The 27,245-nt window shown below is 36.8% G+C and overlaps 1 protein-coding gene across 6 annotated transcripts in view; it reads left to right on the top strand.

The window, feature by feature from the left end:
* HERC1 (HECT and RLD domain containing E3 ubiquitin protein ligase family member 1) overlaps positions 1-27,245 on the top strand; it is a 93,461-nt gene that overhangs the window by 25,240 nt on the left and 40,976 nt on the right. For 5 of the 6 annotated variants that reach the window (XM_051628451.1, XM_051628450.1, XM_051628456.1 and 2 more), the window contains exons 10-30: positions 38-209; positions 1,380-1,514; positions 3,272-3,437; positions 4,028-4,153; positions 5,343-5,564; positions 6,717-6,869; positions 7,033-7,165; positions 7,718-7,909; positions 9,082-9,303; positions 10,247-10,420; positions 11,929-12,043; positions 12,139-12,259; positions 14,351-14,522; positions 16,949-17,255; positions 18,155-18,275; positions 18,539-18,590; positions 23,012-23,283; positions 23,586-23,801; positions 23,887-24,007; positions 24,956-25,193; positions 26,171-26,364. In XM_051628451.1, coding sequence (XP_051484411.1) covers positions 38-209; positions 1,380-1,514; positions 3,272-3,437; positions 4,028-4,153; positions 5,343-5,564; positions 6,717-6,869; positions 7,033-7,165; positions 7,718-7,909; positions 9,082-9,303; positions 10,247-10,420; positions 11,929-12,043; positions 12,139-12,259; positions 14,351-14,522; positions 16,949-17,255; positions 18,155-18,275; positions 18,539-18,590; positions 23,012-23,283; positions 23,586-23,801; positions 23,887-24,007; positions 24,956-25,193; positions 26,171-26,364 — 3,624 coding nt within the window. The remainder of the gene's footprint in view (positions 1-37; positions 210-1,379; positions 1,515-3,271; positions 3,438-4,027; positions 4,154-5,342; positions 5,565-6,716; positions 6,870-7,032; positions 7,166-7,717; positions 7,910-9,081; positions 9,304-10,246; positions 10,421-11,928; positions 12,044-12,138; positions 12,260-14,350; positions 14,523-16,948; positions 17,256-18,154; positions 18,276-18,538; positions 18,591-23,011; positions 23,284-23,585; positions 23,802-23,886; positions 24,008-24,955; positions 25,194-26,170; positions 26,365-27,245) is intronic. The other variant, XM_051628455.1, reaches the window with a different exon arrangement.

A 27,245-nucleotide genomic window follows, 5' to 3' on the forward strand; every position in this document is an offset into this window, starting at 1 on the left:
CTCAGGTTTTGTTTTCTACTTTTATTTCTGTTTATAGATAATGAAGTTTATGCTTGGGGTAACAATTCAATGGGACAGTGTGGTCAGGGAAACTCTACCGGTCCCATTACTAAACCGAAGAAAGTAAGTGGGTTAGATGGAGTTGCCATTCAGCAGATTTCAGCAGGAACATCCCATAGCCTTGCCTGGACAGCTCTTCCAAGGGACAGGTAACAATGACAATGGCGGATAGGTATAAAATTTTTTTATCCAAGTCTGCTTTGGGATACATGTAACTCTTTCCGGAAGGTGTTTACCCCACATAATATGTTTCAAGTATTCTGCTTGTAATGTTTTGGACTCCAGTCTTTTCTTCTCTCTTCCTCTCTCACTTCTTCTTTCTCTTTCTCTCTTTTCTCTTCATCTCGTTTCTTCTTTTTAAACTGTGCAGATTACAAGTGAAAATTGAGGAACATCAAGGATTTGGATATTAGTTCTTTGTAGATGAAGATTTTTTTTTTAATCTTGTAGACAAAAATCATCTTTGTTTACTAAGAAATTACAAGTTCAGCAGTGGGAGGAGAAACAACTCAGTATTTTTTATTTTGAGCTTCTGACAGCTGGTTTTTTTTATGGCTTAGGCAGTTTACTGTATCAAGGAGTAAACTAAGCACAAGACTTGGGGAAATGGGGAGGTTTAGACAAATTACTGGCCTGAATTTAAACATTTTAACAAATTTCTGAATGGTTACATGTAACCTAAACTGAAAACAGGTACCTAAGTAAATAGTTTGGTTATTAAAATTCAATAACTAAAGTAATTAATACTTTGTTACACCAAAGACATGAGCAAGAGATTGAAGTGAACATCTAAACATTGGATTTATATATGGACTAACACAAAGGAATAGAAGAACTCAGTATTTAGAAGATAATTCAGGAAGAATTTCAAATTCCCTGTTTTAAAGGGAACTATCTTAGAAAAATCAGTTAAGAAAATAGTGAGGGTCAAATAGGACGAAATGGTACTACCCCTTTTGAATTCTCACTGTATTTTATCAGTCTCATCCAGCATTTGTACTAAAACTTGTTTTGTAAGTACTGGTCAGTTTTTGCACAAATCAGAAAAGTACATATGGCTTTATATTGATATTTATGGCGTTGTAGATGTGTTTGTTCATGAGTGAGTGTTTGATTTGTAAAGACTTGTACAGAAATGAGAGCAGAATGAGCAGAAAATACCTTCAAGGATCAGACAGCTAGTGTGCTTCAATTGTATCAGTTTGTTCTAACAAAAATATTGGTTTGGTCAGGCATGTACTTGACCTACTTAAACTGCCAATTTATTAATGCAGTTGTAATATTTTCAGTAGTTAACTTATTTTGCTGTTTGATTGCAGGCAGGTTGTGGCATGGCACAGACCCTATTGTGTGGACCTTGAAGAAAGTACCTTTTCGCATCTTCGTTCTTTCCTTGAGCACTACTGTGACAAAATTAACAGTGAGGTTCCCCCTCTTCCTTTTCCTACATCAAGGTATATACAGCATATTCCTGTTCTGGATTGTTACAAGTTTTTTTCTTCACAGCAGTGGTGTGTGGTTTAGTCCTGGTTAGTCTTTAACAAGCGCTAGTCCGGTTTGTTTGCTCTTTTAGGTGCTGTTTGTATAACACAGGAGCTTTTCAGTGCCTCAAATGTAGCAGAATCTTTTGTCTGGATTTTTTTTTAATTATGTACTGAATTAAATATTTTCTTTCAGAGTTACCTTTTAAAACACATTTTTCTATATAGTCAAAATGCATTTACTATTTCTGTGCATTAGTCCTGCTTTGCAAGTTCTTCCTCGAGTAACCAGTTTGAGTGGATGCTTACTGAGTTGAATCTGCTGATAAGTTTAGGGAAAAAAAAACCCTCTTCATGTGATACTCCATCAATCTATACGTTCAGTCGTTGACTAACGTATGTATGGTGCTCAGACCAGGAGATGTATAGTTGCCATTCTGTTTTGAGCTGGGATCAATGCGCTGATAAAACCCTGTTTCCATCTAAGGAAAGGTTATTTTTCTTCAAGTCTTCTTGGCTTGTGAGACTATTTCCTTCTTGCAGCTCTAGGTCTGATCATCCTTGGAGAAACAGAAATAGTTCAGAAACCTTGAGAATCTTTTTTAAAGGTCATATATGACTCTGTTATTCTGGTTGTGTCAAGTAGCATAACTTGTTTTCCATCCGAATGAACAAAATGGAGAAAGCTCAGTTTTTTCAGCAACAAATTTGTTTGTGAAACTTGGTAATGAGGCACAATATTACAGTTACAGCAGTTAGCTTCTGATACAGTGATACATACAGAGGTTAGTTATGGACAGTTAGGGATATTTCATGATCAGTTTCATGTGGGTTGGGTTTTTTGTTGGTTTTTGGTTTGTTTGTTTGTTTTTAAATAAAGTATTCCATTACTTTTGAAAATTCAAACTGCTTCTCGCACATGGAGCATTCATAGACATGAAAACTCAGTCACGTTTGGAATATTTATGCAAGAAGCATTTTCTTTGCTTTGGATTCAGGTAGCCTTTATCCATTTCCATAAATTGGTCTTTTCTGGACAGTGGTCCAGAAAATGAAATGCAACAAAAGCTTAGCTTCATAGTGCCATGGTGACTAAAACAGCTTCTTGACAGATCGTCAGTAATTGTCAGTACAGCTTCCAGATTTGAGTCTTATCACCAAAGGTGATGTTTTAAATATATGTAAAAAAGGCAAAATGTTAAGTTTCCTCACTGTGTTGGTGAAAAACACTATAAATATATAAGACCTTTGTGACTCTTTTGTCCTTGCTACAAAGTTTTTCAAAAGTTTTCTTTTTAAGAGGACTAGAAATTAATATTGTGACTTTTCAGTTTTAGTCTGCTCATTGTACTCTTAAATCTTCTGAAAGAAGACTACATTTATTACTTAGAAGGTTTATTTTTTGGTTTATGTGAGAAACTTAAGTTACCTGTCACTGTATTTTGGGATGATTTTGCATTTTATTTCATGGGACAGCTTTTTTAAACTGAGTGCCTCTTGGAACCATTGTTCTTTATTCAACCACTTTTCTTTATTCTGGTTTTGGTTTTGTTCTTTTAAGCAGATTTGCAGTAGGTTTTCTGAGGAGTTTCTTTAAAGTCCCAGTTGTAATTTACTTATCTTTCTGGTATGCAAAATCATATGAGCATTAAAAGCTTCCTGCAGAAATAGGTGGAAGGGAATAAGGCTAATGACTGGATAGATGAAGAGCGATATATTTATTTTTACAGGGAACATCACAATTTTCTTAAGTTGTGTTTGAAGCTGCTTTCTAATCACCTTGCACTTGCACTGGCTGGAGGTGTAGCTACGAGCATTCTTGGCCGGCAGGCAGGTCCTCTTCGAAATTTGCTGTTCAGATTGATGGACTCTTCTGTCCCTGATGAAATTCAGGAGGTTAGTAATGCTTTTTTTTGTTTACATGCAGAAATCATGCTATTCTCTTTTATTTTTTTCTTTGACTATGTAATCAGAGATTTGTCTGACTTTCTGAACTTGGCAGTTGGATTAACACAGTTCTGACTTAGCAGTTTTACTCATTGAAGTTAAAACATTTAATCACTATCACTTTTTTATGATCTGAAAGCAAAGGAGAATGCTTGCATGAGAATTTTAAAAGCTGCTTTTATTTTGTAACATTTGAATTATCATTACTTGTAATAATGAGCCTAAACTGTTAATGTCGTGGATTGAGTAGCTAACTTGAGTAACTTCTCCTCAGATGGCACTCTTGCAGGAAACAGCAACCTAGAAAGAATTTTGTATTGTTTTAACAATATTTCTCTCTGGCTCCTTCATGTGCCACATACCTTCGCGTTATAGAATGAAAGTTTGATGTGCAATTGTGTGATTAAATTCTGATGGTAAATGAAATCAAGTGGATGTTGTTAATGTATCATTTGTGAGGTACTTTATTTTTTAAGGTACAATTGAGTTGATGCTTCCCCCTCCACTGAAGTAGTAATTTCTTCCACTCTTGATTTTAGGTTGTAATTGAGACTCTGTCAGTAGGAGCGACTATGCTGCTTCCTCCCTTGCGGGAGAGAATGGAATTGCTGCATTCTCTTCTACCCCAAGGCCCTGATAGATGGGAAAGCTTATCAAAAGGACAGGTAAGGTCAGATAAATATATGCCGTGTTTTGAAAGCAATTGTGTATTTATTTAATTTGGTGGAACACTTTGTCAGTGAGATGAGCCTCATTTTCAGAGTGCAAGCATGTTATTGGTGTGAAGCCCAACTTAACAAAATCTGTAGCCTGGCTGAATCAGAATCTAGTGAGCTAAGGAGCACTATATGTTTTCTCAACATGAAGCTTTGCTACAGAAAAATTAGGAATTGCTGTGTTAGCATATCAGTACAAGATTAGAGATTTAGAGATTAGATTTTTTTTGAGCCTGATTTAGCAAGTCTTGGTAACAGAAAATAAACTTTTCTGAGAAGAATACTTGTATAATGCTTTTCCTAGTAGTTCATGTAGTTCAACCTGCTTTGCAAAGATGACTAGGATGTTCCTTTTTCCTCTGTTTTTATTGCATGTAAAGAATGGGAATTGATGTAGGTTAGGAGACTTGCCCAGTGTTCTACAAATGCGAGGAAAGAAATTCAAGGAACATCTGTTTCTGTCCTAGAGGGCAGTAGTAACTGAAGCTTCAACAGTAGTCTCAGGTTAAAAAAACAAGATAAACTCTTGTTTAGTTCTGTACAACAGGATCCTGGTCAAAACCTTTATTTATTTATTTTGTACACTCTGGAATAGACTGATGTGCACTGATCCTGAAATCATGAAGAAGAATCTTCCAATTCTGATTTTCTAAAGATTTCTGAAGATTAGTACTGGTACAAACTACAACCCATCAATTACTAGGGTACAGCAAGTTAAGGTTTTTCGAGAATCATAACCAGCAACAGTGAGGAACAATACTGAAGTTGAGGGTCACGAGGTTATTATTCTGCATCTGCCACCTTCCTTGGTCCGTTCTAGGTGAGGGGCAGCCTCCCCCTCACCTCCCTCAATAATCAGTAACTGGGACAAACTGGAAAAAATATTTGATTCAATGTCTAATCAGTCTCTCAGATTTTTGCTAGGTGTGGTCTTACAATTCAGTATATTTATCTGTTCCCTAGTACTACAAATCTGCAGAAAAAAATACTTGGATTTTTTTGAAACTCTTCTAGCTTATTTTCACATCTCATTAGAATATTTTAATTGCATAACTAGGCCTGATGCTTTTTTCTTCTTAGCTCATTGTTTATCTTCATTAATGCAGAGTGTTTCTTGTGTCTAAACATTTTTCTTTAGAGAATGCAATTGGATATTATTCTGACAAGCTTGCAGGATCACACCCACGTAGCTTCCCTGCTTGGCTATAGCTCACCATCTGATGCCACAGAAACATCCTCCCTGTGTATCAGCTATGGAAATCTCTCTGATCAAACATATGCTGTCCAGAGCAGTCATCCAGATACTCACCTAGCTGAAATCTTAATGAAGACTCTTCTAAGAAACTTGGGATTTTATACAGTATGTATAGGCCTTGTAATTATTTATTTAATATACTGTTGAATACTTAGAAAGGGCTGTTTTTGTTTATCTGAAGTAGTATTGCTGTATGTATTTATCCTGAAGTGGACTAAAGTAATTTACATGACGTCTAGCTTTATGGTTCTCAAGTTATTGTAGTGGAATTTATTATTGAACTTGGCTTATTTAACTGTAAATGGTTTCATAGCTGACTAAAGTATTTTATTGCTCTTACTTTGGTTTCAAAATTAATTTCAAGATAGAATGTAGAGCATCAGTAAGTAGATTGTCTGGACCCCTTTCTGTCAGTATGATCTCAGCCAGCAGGGAAAGATGGACAGACACCAAGAATGTGAATTAGTTTTAATTAACTTCACTAGGGTAACTGCCTTACAATAGTTAGCAAGTACATGTCAATCATCTTATTATACCTAGTGTGTCAAGCAGATTGCTGTATAATGATAGAAGCTGATGAAAAATTTAGGGGGACTGTAAGAGCAAGTAACTGGCTCCTTCACCTTTTTACTCAACTAGCCAGGTAAATACAACACTGAAAAGAACTTGAAGATTTTTACTTCTCTGGCATCACCTGAGGTGGAGGGTTGGTAGGTTTTTTTGTTCTTTTCTCTAGACCTCCACCAGTCATGTAGATTGAGCTATCTACTTTGTATTTTTCCTACTACCAACTAACTCATTTTTTCAATAGAAATCAGAATGAAGTAGCTATTTACCTTCTGGTCTTTTAATTGCCATCTCAGATAATGCAAGGAACAGTTCTAGTCTGAAACATTTTAGGTATCAGCCCACAACACCTTACAAAGAGTTACTACTTAAATTAACATGATTTGGGGGTCAGGGTGGGGACTGAGTTCTTTCATCCAGTTACCCTCGATGACTTGACGGAAAAATATTTCTGCATCTGGAAATACCCATTTTAGGATAGAAATGATTGCTTGACAGCTCTTAAATCACTTCTGTGACATTCTCAACCATTGTAGTTTCAAGTTTGGTTATCCCATGATCCACTTGGCATTTGTTTTGTTAATAATCACAGATGCACATGGTAAAGGTAAAAAGCTTCTTTTTAAGGTGATAGTATTACAGCATTTGGCGGCAGAATTAATGGGTTTTTTTCGCCTTTTGTCTTGATAGGACCAAGCCTTTGGAGAACTGGAAAAAAACAGTGATAAATTTTTACTGGGTACATCATCATCAGAAAACAGCCAACCTGCTCATCTTCATGAACTTTTATGTTCACTGCAGAAACAGTTACTTGCTTATTGCCACATCAACAGTGTTAGTGAGGTGAGTGTCCTTATTTTTATCATTTTGAAGGGGAAATTATTTCAATATGCATGAAATTTCTTTTTGAAAATCTTTTGAGTGTGTGAAAGCTAAACTTACTTAAGTAGTGAACCTCTTAAATATGTTTACAGAATAATACTTTTGTTTCTTTTTTTTCTTGTAGAATTCCAGCAGTGTGGCACTGCTTCACAAACACCTTCAGCTTTTATTGCCCCATGCTACAGATATCTATTCCCGTTCAGCAACACTGCTTAAGGAAAGCTCTTGGAATGGTAGTGTTGGGGAAAAACTGAGAGGTAAATGTTAATGGAAAAATCAGTAATAGTGGCACCATAAGCTCAGGCCAAATTTTGGTTTTTAGATTTGAATACTAAAATACCTTATTTTTCCTATAGCTGCATAAAGTAGACATCCCAAGCCTCCCCCAGAGGAGGAGTTTAAATGTCTGCCCAGGCAAAGGATCTGATTCGTGGGTTTGATACAACATTTGGGTTTTTTGTGGCTTTGTGCTGATGGTTGGACTCGGTGATCTCAGAGGTTCTTTCCAACCATGACAGTTCTGTGATTTTTGCATATACGAAAAATAGAGAATAGAGAGGATACTGCCTCTGTGATTGCTTCAGTTTTATTAATTTTAGATTTCTCTTTTTAAAAGTACATTTTTTTGACATTACAAAAAAGCACAGAAGTAAAATATGGAATGGATTCATAATTATCGAACAAACTCTGCAATTCAACATGTAAGGTTGAGTTATTTTGAGACAGCTAAGATTTTTTTATGCACTTCTTTCTGACTTATGTTTGGAATACAATTATATTCTGAATTATAGTTTGTTTTTTCTCTATAGATGTAATTTATGTATCGGCAGCTGGTAGTATGCTCTCTCAGATTGTCAACTCACTGTTGTTACTGCCCGTCTCAGTAGCTCGGCCTTTGTTGAGTTACCTGCTAGATCTGTTGCCACCTTTAGATCGTCTTAATAGGCTGTTACCTGCTGCTGCCCTTTTAGAAGATCAGGAATTGCAGTGGCCACTTCATGGTAAGTGTCATAACTAACCCTGTTAGTCAGAAAAATAAAGAATGGCATGTTGTCTTTTTATAGTGGAAGTTTTTTATCTTTAAAGATGATGGGTTTTTCAAGCCAAGTGTCTTGCTATATATCCTTTTCAATTTCTTGGAGGTATTACCAGCCCTTGCTGTGGAATACTTTGACCTGCAGGCAAACTTCTTTATTCTGTTAACTCAGAATACATATTGGCTTGAGGAGGAATATGGGAATACATATTGAAGTGAAAATACTGAGTTTGTAGTTCATGGAAATACCATTCCTTCCCTGAAAAAGAAACAATTATTTTGGAATCACAGAGTTACTCAAGTTGGAAGGAACCCATAAGGAGCATCGAGTCCAACTCCCTTCTCCTTGCAGGACTTAACAAAACTAAACCATATGACTAAGAAAGTCATCCAGACATTCCTTGAACTCTGACAAGCTTGGTGTCATGACCACTCTCAGGGAAGCCAGTTCCAGTGACTGACCACCCTCTCAGTGAAGAACCTTTTCCTTACATCCAGTCTGAACTTGCCCTGATGCAGCCAACAGATTATTTTCTTATGATGTGTTTACTTTAATATCTAAATTTTACTTTTGCTTTCCATTTTGTGATGTAATGGGATTTTACCTTAGAATCATTAGTTACCTGCTAAATTCCTAAACGTGCCATCAGATATTTCTGGTGCCAATGAAACAGAAATACAACAACAGAGGTAAAGTGACTGAAATTTGTGATAGGAGGTGCTATACTACTTTGCCCTTTGCTGCAGTTTTCATTAATATTTTTGGCAAAGTTTTCTGCTTTTATTAAGTGTGTGTTTCCAGTTGTATCTTTTATCCGTGCACGTTTATTAGAGTACAAAGAATTACGTGTTGGACAAAACAGGTTTTGGAGCAGAGTTTAGAAGAGCCTGCACTTCATTGAGTATGAACAGTTGTACCATGAATGGTGATGTGGGCTCAGCTGCTGCTGAAGTTATAATGTTAAGTCATCTGTTTGTCCTAACTGGTATTTCTTCAGTTTACAGATTGTTGACTGAGGGACAAATCTGCTATTAACTGGGAAATACTAACAGTATTTGCCATTAATTTTACTACTTTTGGAATTGTTTTCAACAGCAACAGTGACTAATTTGACAATTCATTGCTAATACTTTTAGGTGGCCCTGAGTTAATTGATCCTGCTGGAGTGCCCTTACCACAGCCTGCCCAGTCTTGGGTATGGCTTGTTGATCTGGAGAGAACTGTGGCTTTGCTCATTGGGAGGTGTCTTGGTGGCATGCTTCAGGGACCTCCAGTGTCCCCTGAGGAGCAAGATACAGCCTATTGGTTGAAAACTCCACTTTTCAGTGATGGAGTGGAAATGGATATTCCTCATCTTGGTAAGCTGTTGAATGCAAGTGTCTAATTGTCTTTGTGTATATTTTTGTTGAGCTTTGAAATTTCTGATGATGTTGGAACCAGTCTGTGTCCTTAGGGTTTGTATTTCAGTATTCTTGTCTATTTATATAGTAATACAAAAAACTTTAAAAATGGATCTAAAATGGATTTACTTACATTTAACTATATGCTGTAGTTAATAAAAGGTCTTTGAAAGGCATATGAATGAAAAACCTGCAATTTCTCTGTGCAAGAAGTAGCAGACTTCACTGAGTTAATTTTAAATGTTTCACTCTTAGGTGCTCAGCATTTAACAGAAAGATGAGGGGCTCCATTGTTCATATTTATTATTGAAATATATTATCTTAAATAGTATTCTACTTAAAAAGTGGAAATTTTATTAATTAGAAATAATGCTATTAACACCAAACTTCAATCCCTTTGATCTACCAGAATTGTTAACAGGACTCAGCATTAGTATTTCTAGATACCCCTTCCTATCTGAATAAGCACTTGATTCTGCTTCTCTGTGGCCTGTTCCTTGGTCACATCTCTTGTTCATATCTCCTCCTTCCTCTGACTCTGCGAAGACTACTTCAAGACTCATTCACAGGGCATACATACTATTTTGAAATGATCTCATCTGAAGATACAGTAATTGCAAGTACATGGCTATGTAGCTCAGGTAGAATTAATCATACAGAATTATGCTACTGAGGCAGAGTTGGGTAGTGCTTCTAAATCTTCGTACATTTTAGGTAAATTGTAACTCTTAAGTCACCTTAGTCCTTATCTAATGTGAGTTTGTAGTTGGACAATGAGATGTTTTGATTTTTTTTTTTTTTTATTAAGGGGAGAGTGAAAACTGTTTTATTCTTTTATACAGAGGCGTGTAATCCTGAAAATTGGCAGAGTTTAACTTCTGAAATATTTCCCTTCTATTAGACAAATGCATGAGCTCCTTATTAGAAGTGGCCCTGTCTGGAAATGAGGAGCAGAAGCCATTTGATTATAAGCTGAGACCTGAAATTTCTGTCTATGTTGATTTGGCCTTGGGTTGTACAAAAGAGCCAGCAAGGAGCCTCTGGATCAGTATGCAAGACTATGCTGTTAGTAAAGGTAAGATGTTGAAAATACGTTGTCTTTTTTTAGACCTTATCTGGGGCAAAACTATAGCAGTTGTTCTATCACCTGATGGCCTCTTCCCACCTGAGAAGGAGAATCAGGAAAAGGAGGGGAGACCTATGGGTTGAAATGAAAATAGGTTTAATGAAACAGGAAAACTAATATTAGAACTAATGCCATTATGAAATACGCAAAGTTACATGCACCCCAGTGGATGTACAGGAGTCACAATAAACAGGAAAGCAGTCCTCAGGAGCAGAATGCTGAGTGAGCCCCTCCAGGGACGGTGACCGTTGAGAGGAACAGGAGGAGCCCTCCTTCCTTGGTAAACTTCCTCCTTCATAATGATCATGACATTTATGGTATGGGATTTACCTGTTTGCCAGCTGGAGTGGGCTGCCCTGGTTTTTGGCCCTCCTAGCCTAAGCTCCTAGCTGACTCCAACTGCTAGTGGCCCACATACCATGCCTGGCCTGTGATGTCCCAGCCGAACCAGAACATACGTGTGTATGTGTGTTAAAATCTTAACTGCATGCTCCAACTGCATGCCTAGCAGAAACTGATGCCAGTATTTGGCAACATGTTCTTTTTTCCCTCCTAACTAGAAAAAAAGGTACTCTTGTTTGCTTGCTCAGTTGTTAGTGGTTTTGTTTTCCTAGTAGAGCAGGGTGAAATGTGGAATTATAAAGAAAAAATTATGTGGAGGAGAGGTGGGGAAAGGGGATAGAGGCATCATTCATCTTTTGTGTTTCAAGCCCCTGGGGGGCTGACCTGACAGTATTAATGGTTCTTCATGCCTAAAATCTGGGTTCCTGCTCAAGCTTCCCAATGGATAATTATGCTGCCTTGTGGAGCTTTGGCAGTTCAAGTTATTTTATAGTAGAACAGTATTATTTTCATAATGGTTCTTGTTAAAGTGGGGAAGACATTTTGAAATTAGAAAGTCCATTTCTGAAAATACTTGACGACCCTTAATTTTGAGAGCTGAAAATGTATCTTGTTAATATTAGCAGTGAATTTTGTGCTGAAGCTTGTGAATTTTGTGTTAATAGCTGGCTTTCTACTGGAGATCAGGCTTTTTAGTCATAAGTGAGTCTGTGAAATAATTCTTGTATGGTTTCAACCACATGTAGAAGAGTGGAAAGTCTAAAATACAGTGTTTCTAAACAAGTTCCATGTAAAGCAATGGCTCAGTGAAGAGAAGAGCTCCAGTTCAGTGTCCTTGCTTGGGAGAGAGTTTTCACCCCAAGCGGAGCTCTTGGAGTCCCTGGTAGCAGTCTGTGTGTGCCCCCTTGGCTGCCTGGCTGAAGTATCTTGAGCAGACCAAACCACATCTTGTCTGAAGCAGTGTATTTATGAGATATTGGTGCTAAACTCATTTCTTAAGCATTAAAACTACTTCTAAATTGCAAGATTTAAATGAGGGAAGTTTTTTTAGTTATGTCGATGAAAATATATTTGTTCTTTGGAAGCCAGTTCTGATTAATCCTTTCTATTTTCAGATTGGGATACTGCAACTTTAAGTAATGAATCACTTCTAGATACAGTGTCCAGATTTGTTCTTGGGGCTCTTCTGAAACATACAAGTTTACTTAGCCAAGCTTGTGGTGAAAGCAGGCAAGTAACTTAAAAGCTTCTTTTCAAAATTTCACTTCCATTTTTTAAAAGAAAGATTGCATTATTTTTTTCCTTTTTGGGTCTCTTTTTGGTAGGTACCAACCTGGCAAAGCCTTGGCAGAAGTGTACCGTTGTGTCTATAAGGTTCGGAGTCGTTTGCTTGCCTGCAAGAACATGGAACTTATACAGACTAGGTCATCCTCAAGAGACAGATGGGTAAGACTCTAAATCTCCAGTTCTTCAGACTTTACTGTGTATGAAGAAAATGTTACATAATGTTAGTTTTATATATGATGCTGGTATTTTTGTTCTACCTTGTTGAAAATCTTTCAGGAGTTTTCAAATTAACCTGTAGTACATCTGGTATTACATCAGTTGAAGCAGATGATTGATTGCCTGTATTTGAGTCAAGCACAACCTGAAGCCTGGTCTCACCTGTCAACGTAGCACTGGGATGCAGTACCATGGAAGCCTACAGTTTAAATGTAGATCACTTAGCTATGTTAACCAGGTCACAGCTTGTTCTGGCTGCAATTCCTGGACCCAACTGAGCTATCTAGGCCTCTGATCTCTGTCCCTCTCCCTTCTCCTTCACTGCCTTATTCACCCCTTTTTCCTTCTTCTGTGGCCAGACTCTCTTAGTCCTATCTTTACCTTAAGATTGCTATCCTGGTCAGTCCTGCATGTATGGTAGATGTGATAGGACTGAAACCAGCATGATGGCAGCTTCTGAATAATTTTATTAAGCCAAGTCAGAACTGATGATGGAAGTATTCGTGCAATTACTTAGGGTTGGGAACTGTTACACATCACAAGGAAGTCTTTAAAGTAGGATTAAGGTTTCCCTAATAGGATTTTTAAATGCTGTTTGTGATCTACAAGTGGGTATTTTAAGCAAGGAAGTTATCATGTGACATCAGGAATATGTGGCTTTGTAACTATATTATAAAGCACCAGTAATGCTTTTTAAAATAATTTAGGTCTGTTTCCTCCATTTAATTAACATTAAGGAGTTATTTGGTTTTGCCCCATCCTTTCTCATGGCTGGGATCTAATATATCTGGAAGAGATTCAGCACTTCTGAAATCACTGGGTGTGGTGTGTGTACCCAGGACGGTATGCTTACATTAATGGTGGTTCTCTGGCTTACCAGGCATACACAGGGTGGTCATTTTCTGCACAAGTAATAAATTTGTTGCTTCTCATTCATGTTGTTGCTGTTGTGTATGCTCACAGTTAGGTACTGTGTACTCTCTGTGTGCAGTAAGTTCCCTTACTACTGGAAACCCTCAGTCTTAGTGTGCAGATGCAATACTGCAAATCTGAGTGTGTGCAGTATGTTTGTTGCTTCAGGGAGATCTCAGATTTAATATTGCTGGGACAAAATAGCTGGTTTGCATTTGCATAGTATACACGTGCTTAATGACAGAATGACAAGAGCAAATAAGAGGCACCAGAAAAATGGTGACCATGATCTACTGGCAAAACCTGCTGTGATTTTGGAAAGGGAAACTGCCAGAAGAGGGCATGTGAATTGTGCTTGGTGGGTTGTGTATGTCCCAGGATTGTAAGTCTAAAGTATTCTAAAACCTTGATGTAACTCCATGTCTTTTATTTAAGTCTTTGCCTTCTTCAGAGTCTCTAAAGCTGTTCCCTACATTGGAAAATTGTGTATTGGATAGTATAGGGTTTTTCTGATCAGCACTTATATCCTCAAGTTAAAGGAAAGCATCAACCCAAACACATCCACTCAATCAAAAACATGTTTTAAGTTCAAATTCTAAGACTATTACTCTTCTTGTGCACCTCATTTCCTAACCTTTGATCCTGAGGTGTACATCTGCTTAATTTCATTGAAATAAAAGGGAGGAAAATAATTCAAATTCAGGACTGTTGTGAATAAAAATGGGAACATATTTGGCATCACTTAAAATAACAAAATCTCCTCAATCACAATAAGTTTTAACTTTAATATCTTTTTTAAAGGGAGAAAAAATTGCGACAACAGCATGTGCTTTCTAAAGGCTTTGATGCTGAAATATCAAAGTTTGACTATAATCTAAGTAAGCATTACAAGGAGACATTTTTCTGCAAATAAGTGGAGTAACAGCTACTAAAGGAAAATTTCCAACTTACATATTTTAAAGCCTTGAATGTAAACAGCTGTCTTTGTTGTTTATTTCACACAATATCAAAAGTACCTTTTTGACAGCAAAAAACCTCGTTAAATACTTGCATCCTTTTATATTTACCTTTCATTTTAGTGAGAATTAATTTCACTGTGTATATGTATTTTTTTTAATCAAGATGTTAGATAACCAGGAATCTGCTGATGTTGATACTCAAGAACATTCTTTTACTCGTACAATCGATGAAGAAGCAGAAATGGAGGAGCAGGCAGAACGTGACAGAGAAGAAGGACACCCAGAACAGGAAGATGAAGAAGAGGAAAGAGAACATGAAGTTATGACAGCTGGTAGTAAGTACTGGTTATGTGTGTCAATAGTGTAATGTGCTTTGGAAGGACAACATTTTTTTGTCTCCGAGGTTAAATTGAAGACATTATTTAAGAGATTATGAAAGATTTTTCAGCATAAAAATTGTGAGAAGTGTTTTTCATAAAATGGTGGAGTGCTTTAATTGGGTCAGAAAAGTCTTTTGATACAAGGGAATGTGAATACTAGGCAATACTAGGTCTGCCTTTATGAGTAGTACTCAGGGCATCTGACATGTACCAGCACTTCTTGTATGTGCTGTCTACAAGAGTAGTAGGTTTCACATTGTTCTCTCTAAACTTCTATTTAATACATCTCTGGGTTTTTGTTAGTCTTTATATAGAGAATTTTTGCTGTGTATGTGTGTGTTAATCTTGTATGTAACAAGCTTTGAAGGGTAATGTTATTCTGAAGTTTATAAATTGCTATTGAAAACAGTGGGCCTACTGAGTTGGAATTCCTTATATCTTTGAATATCTCTAATTTATTAAAAACTTTATTAAAAACTTTGAAGTTTTAGTGAAAGTTGGGTATTTGTAACACTTTGCAATACTTTCTCATTGGTTGTCTAAAAAACAGAAGATAGCTTGAAAAAGGTGAACTTGGCAATGTGTTGTTACACTGCCTGGGCTTGTAATCAGGCTCAGTGGGATAGTTAATGCTGATTTTTTCTAGTTTCAATGAATCAGCATCTAGTCACATTAAAAGACAATGTTCTTAAAGGCAGAAACCATGTTAGCCTTTGAAAATTATTCTGTAATGTATGTAACTTAAAAAGAATATTGGCTGACTTGAAATGTTTTCTGTAGATACATTGGGGGGTTTTCTTTTACAAATATTGTTCCTCTGGATGCTTCTTTTTCCAGTGTCTGCTGCCATCACCTGTTTGATGTCAGTGTTTATATTCCCTGTTAGGACTCCTGTATTTCTGTTTGGGATCTTATGCACTAAAATTTATGTTACACCTTTAGGTTCTGTATGGTATGTCATGATACCCACAGTGCAGTAGCTTTTCCTAAAAGTGTGCTTGGAGTTGAAGTGCACATTTATGAGATGATTTATGGTTCTAGAAGGTATAGATGTTGCCTGTTCAGTAGATGCAATATGTTTTTGCTGCTTGCTATGCAGTTATCCTGGGTAAACGTTCAGTGTTCTCAAAATTCTACCTGGAGCGAGTTGCTGGATACAATAAAGGAAATATAGCCCAGAAGTATCCAGACAGTAGAGTTACATGCACAAGTGAGTAGGAACATGTTGACTCTTGTACTGGAAATCCTAAGGGAAACTGAGCCTGACATGCAGAGTTCAGTTTGTGTCCTTGGTGCTTCTAACTGTTGATACCAATGAAACAGGTGTTTGGATTTACCTTCACCTTCTGAAAGGGGAACTGAACCTTTAAAATGAAAATGATTAGAGTCGAGAGATCTTTAAGTCTTTGGACAGAGATAATACAATCTCTCACACAGCTTCTTTAGAAGAATCTGGCACGTAACACAACATCTGAATTAAGCAAAATGAAGACTTAAGAATTTTGTTAGGAACTTCACTGATCAAAGCTAATAAAAGCCTGAAACTGTTTCATTACTGAGTTACAGATTTGCTGGTGTCTGGAATACAGTTTTACAGAAGCATAATTTTATATACATCTGCTGAAAAGCAAACATGAAATAATGTCTTTTCTCATGATTAAGGGAGTGGAACATCTCCCTTATGAGGAAAGGCTGAGGGAGCTGGGTCTCTTTAGTTTGGAGAAAAGGAGACTGAGGGGGGACCTCATCAATGTTTACAAATATATAAAGGGTGAGTGTCAAGACGATGGAGTTAAGCTTTTTTCGGTGATGACCAGTGATAGGACAAGGAGTAATGGATACAAGTTGGAGCATAGGAGGTTTAAGATGAATATCAGGAAAAATTTTTTTACTGTAAGAGTGACAGAGCACTGGAACAGGCTGCCCAGAGAGGTTGTGGAGTCTCCTTCGCTGGAGACATTCAAAACCCGCCTGGACGCCTTCCTGTGTGATGTACTCTAGGTGACCCTGCTCTGGCAGGGGGATTGGACTAGATGATCTTTCGAGGTCCCTTCCAACCCCTAGGATTCTATGATTCTATGATTCATTGATACTATCCAGAAAGGAGTTGAGTTGCAGTACAACACTGAAAGAAAGTTTACTGTTCTTCCAAATTGCATTATCCTCTTCATTTCACACTTAATGTTGTGTAAATGCTTCATTTATCCTGTTTGCATAACTTCTTTTATAGCTTTGTATTTTTAATGTATTTTTTTACTGTTGGAAAAATATTCATTGGTCTTTGTAGTGGGGCAGTTTTTGGCCCAAGATGTAGATGAATATTTCATTCTATGTAGCTTTGTCTAGAAGTTAAGACCTTCTTTTTGTGTTGCATATTACAGAAATATTTCAATGTTTCCTATCAGCCCGTGAAGTAGCTCGCAGTCGGGATCGAGATAGGATGAACACTGGGACAGGGACTAGACTTGATGATCCACCTCCTCAGTCTCAGCAGGAACGAAGAATCAGCACTGATCTGACAGAAGGTCAAGATGTGTACACTGCTGCCTGCAACTCTGTGATCCACAGGTGTGCCTTGTTGATTCTAGGAGTAAGCCCTGTTATCGAGGAGCTCCAGAAACGAAGGGAAGATGAACAGTTACAGCAGCCTCCCTCTGCTGCTCCTGAGGGGATTGGACTCATGACAAGGTGGGGTTTGCTGACTGCTTACAATACTTAACTCTTCTCTGCTTCCTTCATAATTGATTAAATAACCTCAGTTTTCCTCTGAGGAGTCTTAAATTGATTTATTTTTAAAAAGAACATTTTTGCCTAGAGCAATGTTATGTTTTTGTTGAGGATAGTGATTTTTCTCAGTTTTCTTTGTCCACATTAATCCTTCATGAGAGTTTTCTTCTGTGTGGACCATATTTACCTTTCAAAGTTAGGCTTAGTGATGAATATTAATGAAGTCCAGATCATCATGTCTATGGATAACTTGAGGTAATCAAGGAAAAGTATTTATTTTTCCTAAAATATAATAGGGTCAAAAAAAATTTGTAGGGTACTGTTTAAAAGCAAAAGTATCAAAACCTATTAAGAGAGAAGTGTTGTTAAAGATTATTTTTTATAAATATTCTTAGCATGTTGGCATGTGCAAGTCACTGTTGTTAGGTGTTGAAGAATAACAAAAAAGGCAGACAGCTCTTTAAATTGGGAAAGTGTACCATTTAAATAGTGTAAATATTACATAGTTGCTTTTAATTTTAAAACAGTGTTACCTTTTCACCCACTTTCTCTCTCTCTCTTCTCTTGTCCTCTCAGCTCAAGTGTTTATGTAAACTCTGTAATACTTAACCAAGCCACTGGAATGATCAGTCATTTGAGGTTGCCATTTATTCAGTTGACCACTGAGGGTGTAAGAAGTAAAAAAGTTTACTAATGCCCTTATAATAACTGAAGCCATCAGACGACATTTTTGCTCTTTGCTGTGGTCTTGCAATATTCTGGGATAGTTTGCTATCAAATACAACTGTGGTGCCTGCTAAATATGACTGTTTTGCCTAATACCAGTATTTTCTTTGTGTGTGTGTGTGCCCATGAAGCAGGAGTGAAAGTCTTACTGCAGAAAGTCGCTCCATCCATGCAAACTCAAACTACAGACTGATTAAGTCAAGAAGTGAGTCTGATTTATCTCAGCCAGAATCAGATGAGGAAGGTTACTCGTTGGTAAGCAAACTAGCATTACGTGTTTAGAGATTGTTAATATAATATTTAGGTGGGAAGTGCCTCCTAAACATTGGTTTAGGACTGTGTTTCAGTATAGAAACCATTGTTAAGATAGAGTAATGGGGCTAAAAAACCAATTGAAATTATTATAGCTGTATTAACTTCCCATCTTCTGTGGCTGAGGGATGCATTTTAAATATTCAAATATTATGCACCACAAGTTCATATAACAGAGTGAGGCTTTTCTTAATCTTTTAATCTAGAGTGGAAGACGAAATGTTGATCTGGATTTGGCATCATCACATAGAAAGAGGGGTAAGTTTTATTTTTTACCTATTAAATATTGACCTGATAAATATGTCAGAATTTCCTAAGTTAAAATGTGTTTTTGCAGTTAAATTCAGGACATAATGGCAATCAGGATGTTAAAACTGAGTATTTAAAAGTAGCATTTAAAATAATTATTGCTGACTGTTTGTTGTGCTAAGTTTTGTTGCTTTGTGGCTTGGTTACAGTATGTCTTAGGTTATAACTGTTTATTCTAGTTTCTAGAATTGCAATGCTCCTTTGAAGCAAGTGAGGATTTCTGTGAGATCCTTTGGAATTGTAAAGGAAACTGTCAGTGGCAGCACTCGTTGAGCTACAGTTTGTAAATAATGTTGAAAGGAATGTCTTGTACGTGGATAATCAGTTGAACCAGTTGAGCAAATAGAGGAATTTACTAGAGCTGTTCATTCTGTGACAGCAGGATGTGTGTGGGTTTCTCAGGGTTAGATCTACCAAAAGGGCCTCTGTCAGCACTCCGGCCTGCAGTATATTCTTTGAAGCCACCATTTTATGCTTTGCCGTTAATCCAACACAGAACTTGTCACTTGCTTTCCTCTATATCCTAAAAGTAATCTAGGATATCTTGTGTTAGATTTGAGATGCAGTGTATCTTACGGATTATGGTTCCTGAACTGTTGGTTAGACTGATGAGGCTGTTTTGGTCATTGGCTCCAGGAAATAACACGGTAATAGACTTTATCAACCAACCAGCATATAGAAGCTTTTTTATTATAGTAGATACTTCACCAGGTTTGTAACACTGAGGAGAAGCAGAGATAAATGCAGTTTATATGACTTCTGATCCAGAACCTAAAGAAGCTCAAGTAACTTATTTGCAAATCGAACACTGAGACATGTACTGATGCCTGGTATTGTTTTTCTGGATTATTTTTTATGTCCTGTGGTCCTTACCCATTAATTTGTCTGGGTTTGGCACTTGGAAATTCGTCAGCATGCAAAAATGAAAACTAGAGTTTAACTATACTACTTATTACAGAACTGTGGCCACACATGATGTTTCCAGCTGAGGTTTTGTATTCAGCTGCTCTATGCAGACTATTTGATCCTTGCAAAGTTGTCAAAATAATGTTGTGTGTGTATAGGGTGCCAGTGGGTGGCTGTTTTGTTACAGGCAAGAGAGTAATTCCCTCTGGAGTGGATTGGCTTGGCTCATTTTAGACTGCCAGTTTATTGAATTCAGCATTCCTCATTATTGAAAATTCAGATTACGTTTCCTTAATAATTGAATCTCGCTCTGGGTTATAGTCTTGATTTTTCTGGTATAAAAGCTGTTCCTATTCATAAATAGCAATACAGAAAACTAGCAGTAGAAAAACTACTGATACAGTAAGTTAACTTCCTATAGTCTTGCAGATGAGTACGGAATGAAAGCATCCTGGTTTTACTCAGTTAATGTCTTAGCTACTCAGTCCAATCTTTAACCTAATTGCCTTCTTCCATCATTTGTTGTACCTGTTCAATCATATGACAGGCAGTATTCCTGCTTCAGCCTGAGGACCCTTTAAGTATCTTGCTCCTTGCTATTGTTTAGTTATTTCTGAATTAGTAAACTTTTCCTTCCATTCCTCAGAAAAAGTGTTTTTCAATACTTTTTCCATAAGAGGTGATGAGCACATTATTATCCCTCCTATCTAAGCCCTCTGGGTTTTTTTGTTGCTTAGATGAATCTTTTTCAATGTTGCACATCCAGAAGGTATGCCTCAAAATGTTAGACCTATCACATACAGTACTTGTGGGATACTATGTGCTACCTTAAGTACTTGATGGTAAAGAACGAGTATTTAGCAGTGCAGTCATAAACATAGTTACAGACAAAGAGTGTCTTTCAGTTTGTGGTTCACATCTTAATTCATTGAGTTTCTGTGTGCTTGTGTGAAGTACTCTACTAACACAGTTGGGCAACTCAGAAAAAAGCAGCAACTTAAATCCAAATTACATTGAAGTAATTTTGTGTACCTGTAGTAATACAAGTTCTGCATTTTGACATTGAAAGATCATGCTTCAGTACAGGATGTAAACATGTCTTGTTGTATGCATATACCTAAGCTATACTAATTCAAAACGATTAAATATGATTTCTCCCAAACTTTGCTGCTCAGTATGTTGTACTGATTGAGATGAGACTGATCATTGAAGTCCAAGTGAGAACATTACGAGGGAGAGATTTTATGAGTATGTTACCTTCTGTTTCAAATGTTTGATTTGTCTTCTGATTTTTGTGTGGTGTAGTGTATTTACTCCTTTTTGGCCAGTTGAGCCCCAGAAAAAAGAAGAGCTTCAAGCAAGTAACTGATGGCATGTTTATTTTTTGTCTCTATAGCTTCCCTACATATCTTGTTTCATGAAGTGTGTATTGCAGCTATGCCATATTCATTTAGAAAACTCATTATTACAAGCTGGCTTATAAGAACAAGTAAACTTTTTTTTACTCTAAGCTTAAGGTTTATTCTTATGTGCAACTCTATTCATGTGATTGTAGAGGCTTATGGAAGTGCTAAGCTGCAATCAATTCTGTGTAATTAATATTACACCGAATCAAGCTACGCTCTAATACACAGTCATGTTTTTGATTATTCAATTGATACTTAATATGAGGTGGGGTTTTCTTGTAAGGTTGGTTAACTATCAAAACGAAATTTTCTTCTGATGTACTGTTAATCCTCGAAAGGTCTCCTAAAGCTTATGATTTACGACACTGGAGTAGCTTATTTTTTCTTTACAAACCCATAGATTCTGTGCTGTGTGTCCCAGTGCCATGGTGTGGGACAGGCAGAGGATAGGAAGCTAATGTTGCTTTGGGATGCTTTAAGTTCTCCTGATGTTGAAAGACTGTTGGGTTTAAGGAGGCTTTTGAAATACGTTTTGCTATATAGGCAACATTCTGTGGACTTGGTATGTGGTATTGACAGAGTAATAGGATTTTGCCTTCACCTCAGGCAAAGAATGGTGTAGAGTGGTTGCTTTGAGAGTTGTCCTAAGTTCACAAACTTGTGTCTTGTTCTGTGAGCAGCTGCCGGCAGAGCTGCTGCAGGTAGGCAGTGTTTAAAGGAGGTCCTGAAACTGGTGTCCAGCTGTTCCAGTTGGAACTCAGCCTCTCTGAAGAAAGAAGGTTTTCAACAGTTGAATTCCTATGAATTTTTGTTGCTTTTTCCTGAAAATGGCTATGATTAATAATGTTTGAGGCCAATACCCTGCAGACAGATTTTAACAACTGAAGTACTGACACAGATTTGTGTGAGTACTGTGACTAGGCTGTGATTCTCCACATGATATCTGTAGCTCATTGTGCACAAGAGACATTAATATGAAAATTTTATGTAGATTGTTCAAGATAGTTCAAACTAGAATTTCAGAGTGAATTTAAACATACATTAGATTTCCAGGTAGGTCTCCAGACATAACCTGTGTGGGAAGTTCTTTTGTTGAGAATCTGCCCTCTTGTAATACTTTGCATAGCTCCAAGTCAGCTAACAGCATGTACAAAAACAATCAAATACCAACTTCCATGTGGATCTGTATATTTAACTGCTGATGAAGATGTGAGTTCAGTGACATTGCACTCATTTGTGTCAGGGATATAGTGTTAATAACAGAATGCTTTTGGGGATCGGATCAAATACATGGTCATAAATAAGTTCCAGTGCTGCAGATTGGTGGCTGATGCTCATTTGAAGAGGTACATTTGTTACTGATGATGAAGTTTCAGGTAGTGTATTGTCATGCCAGTTTAATAGGAAATACTTGAAAGTAGACTTGTGACATCACCAGATGAAGATGCAGATAATAATGCATGCTCTAGATAGTATTTAATATACATGTATCTGTCTATCTTGAATCATAATAGAGTAAATGTTCTCTGTTAGTCTATCATTAAAATTTTCTGTTCATTTCTACAGTAATGAGTTATATAAATAACTCATTACAAAATGACGTGCTTTTTCAAAACTATAAAATAAGTAGTGGCTTCATTACAATAAAAAACCCCTCTTGTTTGACAGTTAGAGCTTAAAAGAAATGTCCAAAGTGCACAATTTTTATTGTGGCAGATCTTTTCTTTACTATTTTGTCATTTAGCTGCAAAGCATTTTTATTCAGTGTACTAGCTGAAAGCTGAGCAGTTTGAGTGGCTTCTATCTTTTTGTTTTAGCACTTGGCAGCCTGTTGCAATACTGCTTCACATAATTAAAAGAAGTACAGCCTTTCCTTTAGGGAAATTGCTGTAAATTGAAATCAAGTGTTTTGCTCTGAGTTGCTTAATGCATGGTATAATTGACATGAATATCCCATTTTCCACCTGTATGAATAGCAGCAGTTCAGTATTCACATACTGTGAAAATGTGTTACCTGGTGGATTGGAATTTATCAGTCTTCATTGTGTGTATCTTTAGGAACAATACACAGTCAAGTGGAATCTTTAAGTGACTCGTGGGCTCGACTGAAACACAGCAGAGATTGGCTCTACACTTCCTCCTACTCATTTGTTGAGTCCTATTTTGATCTCTCAAGATCCCTTGGAGTTCATACTTTGATTGAAAATGTTGTCAGCTTTGTAAGTGGAGATGTGGGAAACTCACCAGGATTTAAGGAACCAGAGGAGAGCATGTCCACCAGTCCACAAGCATCAATCATTGCAATGGAGCAGCAGCAGTTGAGGGCTGAGGTAAGTTTCAGTTTAAAATCTTTTCTTACTCTTCGTATGTTAGGCTCATTCTATGGATTTTTTCGAAACATTGTCCAAATTGTGTCTATTAAGGACATTTTTCTTTCTGTTAAAATATCTTAACTGGAACTGGGAACTTCATGTAAATAATTCTGAAACAAAACTTAAAGAATTCTTTTTTAAAAAAGTTTTTAGGAGAAGACAGCTACCTCATTTGTTCTCACTTATGGTTGAAGATAATCTGCTTCCTAAGGATACTTGCTGCTTACTAAATACTGTCTTTTGTCTGCCTTTATTTTTAGCTTCGTCTCGAAGCACTTCATCAGATTTTAGTGCTTCTGTCAGGGATGGAGGAGAAAGGCAGTGTGCCATTAATGGGAAGTCGTCAAGTACCAGGATTTCAGTCTTCTTCATTGCTTACTTCTGTTAGACTGCAGTTTCTTGCTGGCTGCTTTGGTTTGGGCACTGTAGGACATGCAGGTGCCAAAGGAGAAAGTGTAAGATTGCATCACTACCAAGTATGTACTTCAGTAGTTTCTACTGTTTCAATAACTGGGTGATAAAAATCTATCAATCCTTACAATATTTATTTGTTTGACCCAGGATGGTATCAGAGCAGCTAAGAGAAGTATTCAAATTGAAATCCAAGTGGCTGTACACAAAATTTACCAGCAATTATCAGCTACATTAGAAAGAGCTCTGCAAGCTAATAAGCATCACATAGGTAAGTGAAAACCAGATTTGCAAAATACGTCCTCTGATGTACAGTACAGCAGCTTACATGTTTAACAAAGCAGACTGATATTAGTGACCAGAATTCAGTGCACTGGAATATGGCTGATTGAGAAAGTGGAGCTTTTTAATCTTTTTCTGTCTTAATTTTCTTCACATGTTAAACCTTTTTATTAGAATAGTTCTAAGTATTGTCAGCCTTCCTGTTTCACATACCACAGTCTTCTAGGGTCACCTGTGTCCTTTGTGCTTCAAAGTGGTTTTCAGATCTTTCAGGGATAAGCAGTTTTCTGAAGAGATGAAGAGCATCCAATCTTTTTTCCTTTGGTTAAGTGAATTTTGTTTAAACTAAAAACCAAAGAACAGGGCATCTTGCACTTTTTGGATGCTCTTTCTCCTGTCCTTTTATATCCATATATTGTTGTGTGATTTTGTCCTTAAGAGGTAGCTGGAACTCTGCACCTCTTAGTTCCTTTCTGTGTGCACTGACAGAGCTTCAGTACAGAAGATAGTCATGTAATTTAGTTTGTCAGTAGAGCCTGCTGGGCGCTTACCTGAATTGTTTTGTTATTTCGCTTACAACTAAAATACAACTCAAAGGAGAATCATCTTGAAGTATAAGTAGACAATTAAGTATTTCATCCATTTTACTTACCCTAGAGAGGAGATTCTGGATTGAGATTTAGCCTTAAAACATCTGTTTCACAAACCGGATGTACATGATATTCTTGGACAAATTTGACATAAAAGTTGTATTGAGTTAAAGGGGGCTACAAGAGTACATAAGAAAGACTGCCTCAAATTGGATGGCAAAGACTTAACTCTTTACTTGACAATTTAATTAATTAAATTTTATTTTAAAATAATCTGCTGTTCTTCTGTCTTAGTATTCTTACTCTAAACAGCTTATTAATTAAACACAACTTTATTTTAATCTTAGAAGCACAACAGCGTCTTCTGTTGGTAACAGTCTTTGCTCTAAGCGTGCACTATCAGCCTGTTGATGTCTCCTTGGCCATTTCCACTGGTCTGCTGAACGTGCTGTCACAGTTGTGTGGCACAGACACCATGTTAGGACAACCTCTGCAGTTGCTGCCCAAAACTGGTGTTTCTCAGCTCAGCACGGCTTTGAAAGTAGCCAGTACAAGACTACTTCAGATCCTTGCCATCACCACAGGGTAAGGATCTATTGCTCCCTTGCTTTCAGAAAACCTAGTAGTTAATTTTTTCCAGCACCTTTTAAAAAGAACTTCTCTTTTGTGTGAGCTTTCTTTAGAACAATGAATGCTGTTCAGAATTAGGTAGAAGGTGGGGAAAAAGAGTAGTCACATTATTGATATGAAACAATGCACATAATATTGATAAATATTTTTAAATTTAAGTGAGGAGTTTGGGTCAGAACTCCTCACTTTTTTAGAAATTTATGGTGTGTAAACACGGTATTCTAGTGTTCCCCATTCTCTAGTCTGGCTTTGTATCTAGATTTGATCAGTTGATATGGTGAAGCTTTCTGTTTCTGTGTAAAAGCAATACCAGTAACATGATAGCTCTTCAGAGCAGCACATTATGCTTTGTTTCAGAATACAAAGTCATTATCTGAAGAATACTCACTTCTGCTAGACCAGGCAACAGCATCAAAAATCCTGTCAAATATTTAGTCTGAGTGAAAAAAAAAAAGCAGTGGAGAAGGTATTCTCTATTTGCAGCAGGGGTATTATCTGGTATTCAGTACATGCATCTTCATTTCACTATTTTTAGAACACCCTGCATTTAACTGCCAAATCTATTCTGTAAAAAGACCCCAATACACTGCACCAAAGGAAAAAAACAAACCAAAACAACCACAAAAAAAACACCTATTATTTGGAAGTTGCAGTGAATTATGTTCAATTGACTAAGTTATTCTTTTTCCCCTAGGAAGTACTGGAAATATATCCTTTGATTCCAAAGACTAGACAGTTCTAAAGTGTCTTATAAATAGGGTTCAAATAAGAATTACTTGGCAAGTATATGGTGAAGGATGAGGAAAAGGAACCTGCAGTAGAATGAATTAGAATTAGTGCTGTGTTAGACTTTATAGTTGCCTCTTTATGTTATTTTTCCTTGGATCTGCTCTCAAACACACTTATTTTTACTGTCTTGTGTGTGTGTGTAGAACCTATGCTGATAAACTGAGCCCAAAGGTGGTCCAGTCTTTGCTGGATTTATTATGCAGTCAGCTGAAGAACTTGTTATCACAAGCTGGTGTGATGCTCATGACTTCCTTTGGAGAAGGGGAAGGTGAGGAAGAAGAAGTGGAATCCAAAAAGGCAGATTCAGATGGAGATAATGAGAAGAGAGACTTCAGAGGTAATTATCTTACATAATTTCTGTTACCATTTTGAAATACTAAAAAACATGATAAAAGAAGCAACTGACTGTTGAGGCCCTCACCTCATCTGCTGTATTTTGACTATTGTTGAGTCATTCTTAACTTTGTAAATTAGATAAAATTACTTTATTAATTTATTTAATGCTCAGTTTAGATTAAATTGATTTGCATATCAAGTCTATATAAAGGTAGGAGCAGGTTGAGAATAATAATTACTCCATCTAGTTTGGTACTTGGAGGAGAATAGTCTTTTTCTCAAAAAAAGAGTTGCTGGTAGTAGTGTTTTCCAAAAATGCTGTCATAGGAATTCAATTATATAAATTTGAAGCTGCAAATGAATGTAACTTAATTCAGGAATGTGTTGCATTTGCTTTCTGTTATGCAGTTTTGCAGTCTGAGTGGATGGGAAAAGGTTGAACCTACCTTTTAATGTTAAAAAATCTCTAACAAAAGATTTTCTGAAATAATAACAACTTCACATGATTTGCAGTCCCTTAAAGAGCAGTTTGAATATCTGTGGAAATTGTGTTTTTGAAGAAAATTTTAATTGTAGCTTGGTTTTAAGTGTACATATAGCTTTGTTTGCTTATAAATGATGCATGACTGATGAATTCATAATAAATTAGAAGTGAGGATATAAGGTCTTTCTACAAACATTTTCTTGTAAAAACTACCTTGAAATATGCATCAGGGGTGTGAGGAAAAACAGTGTTTTGCCTCAAATATCTCCATAAAACAAAAACATAATTAGAAACCAGTGGTTACATTTTATATTACAGGTACATTTAAAAATAATAATGTGTATCAGGTTTATGTGGCAAGGTATTGGTAGTAGGAGGAGGCTGGAGGGCTGGCTTCT

Source organism: Apus apus, chromosome 10 (genome assembly GCF_020740795.1).
Source record: "Apus apus isolate bApuApu2 chromosome 10, bApuApu2.pri.cur, whole genome shotgun sequence".
Classification (NCBI taxonomy): Eukaryota; Metazoa; Chordata; class Aves; order Apodiformes; family Apodidae; genus Apus; species Apus apus.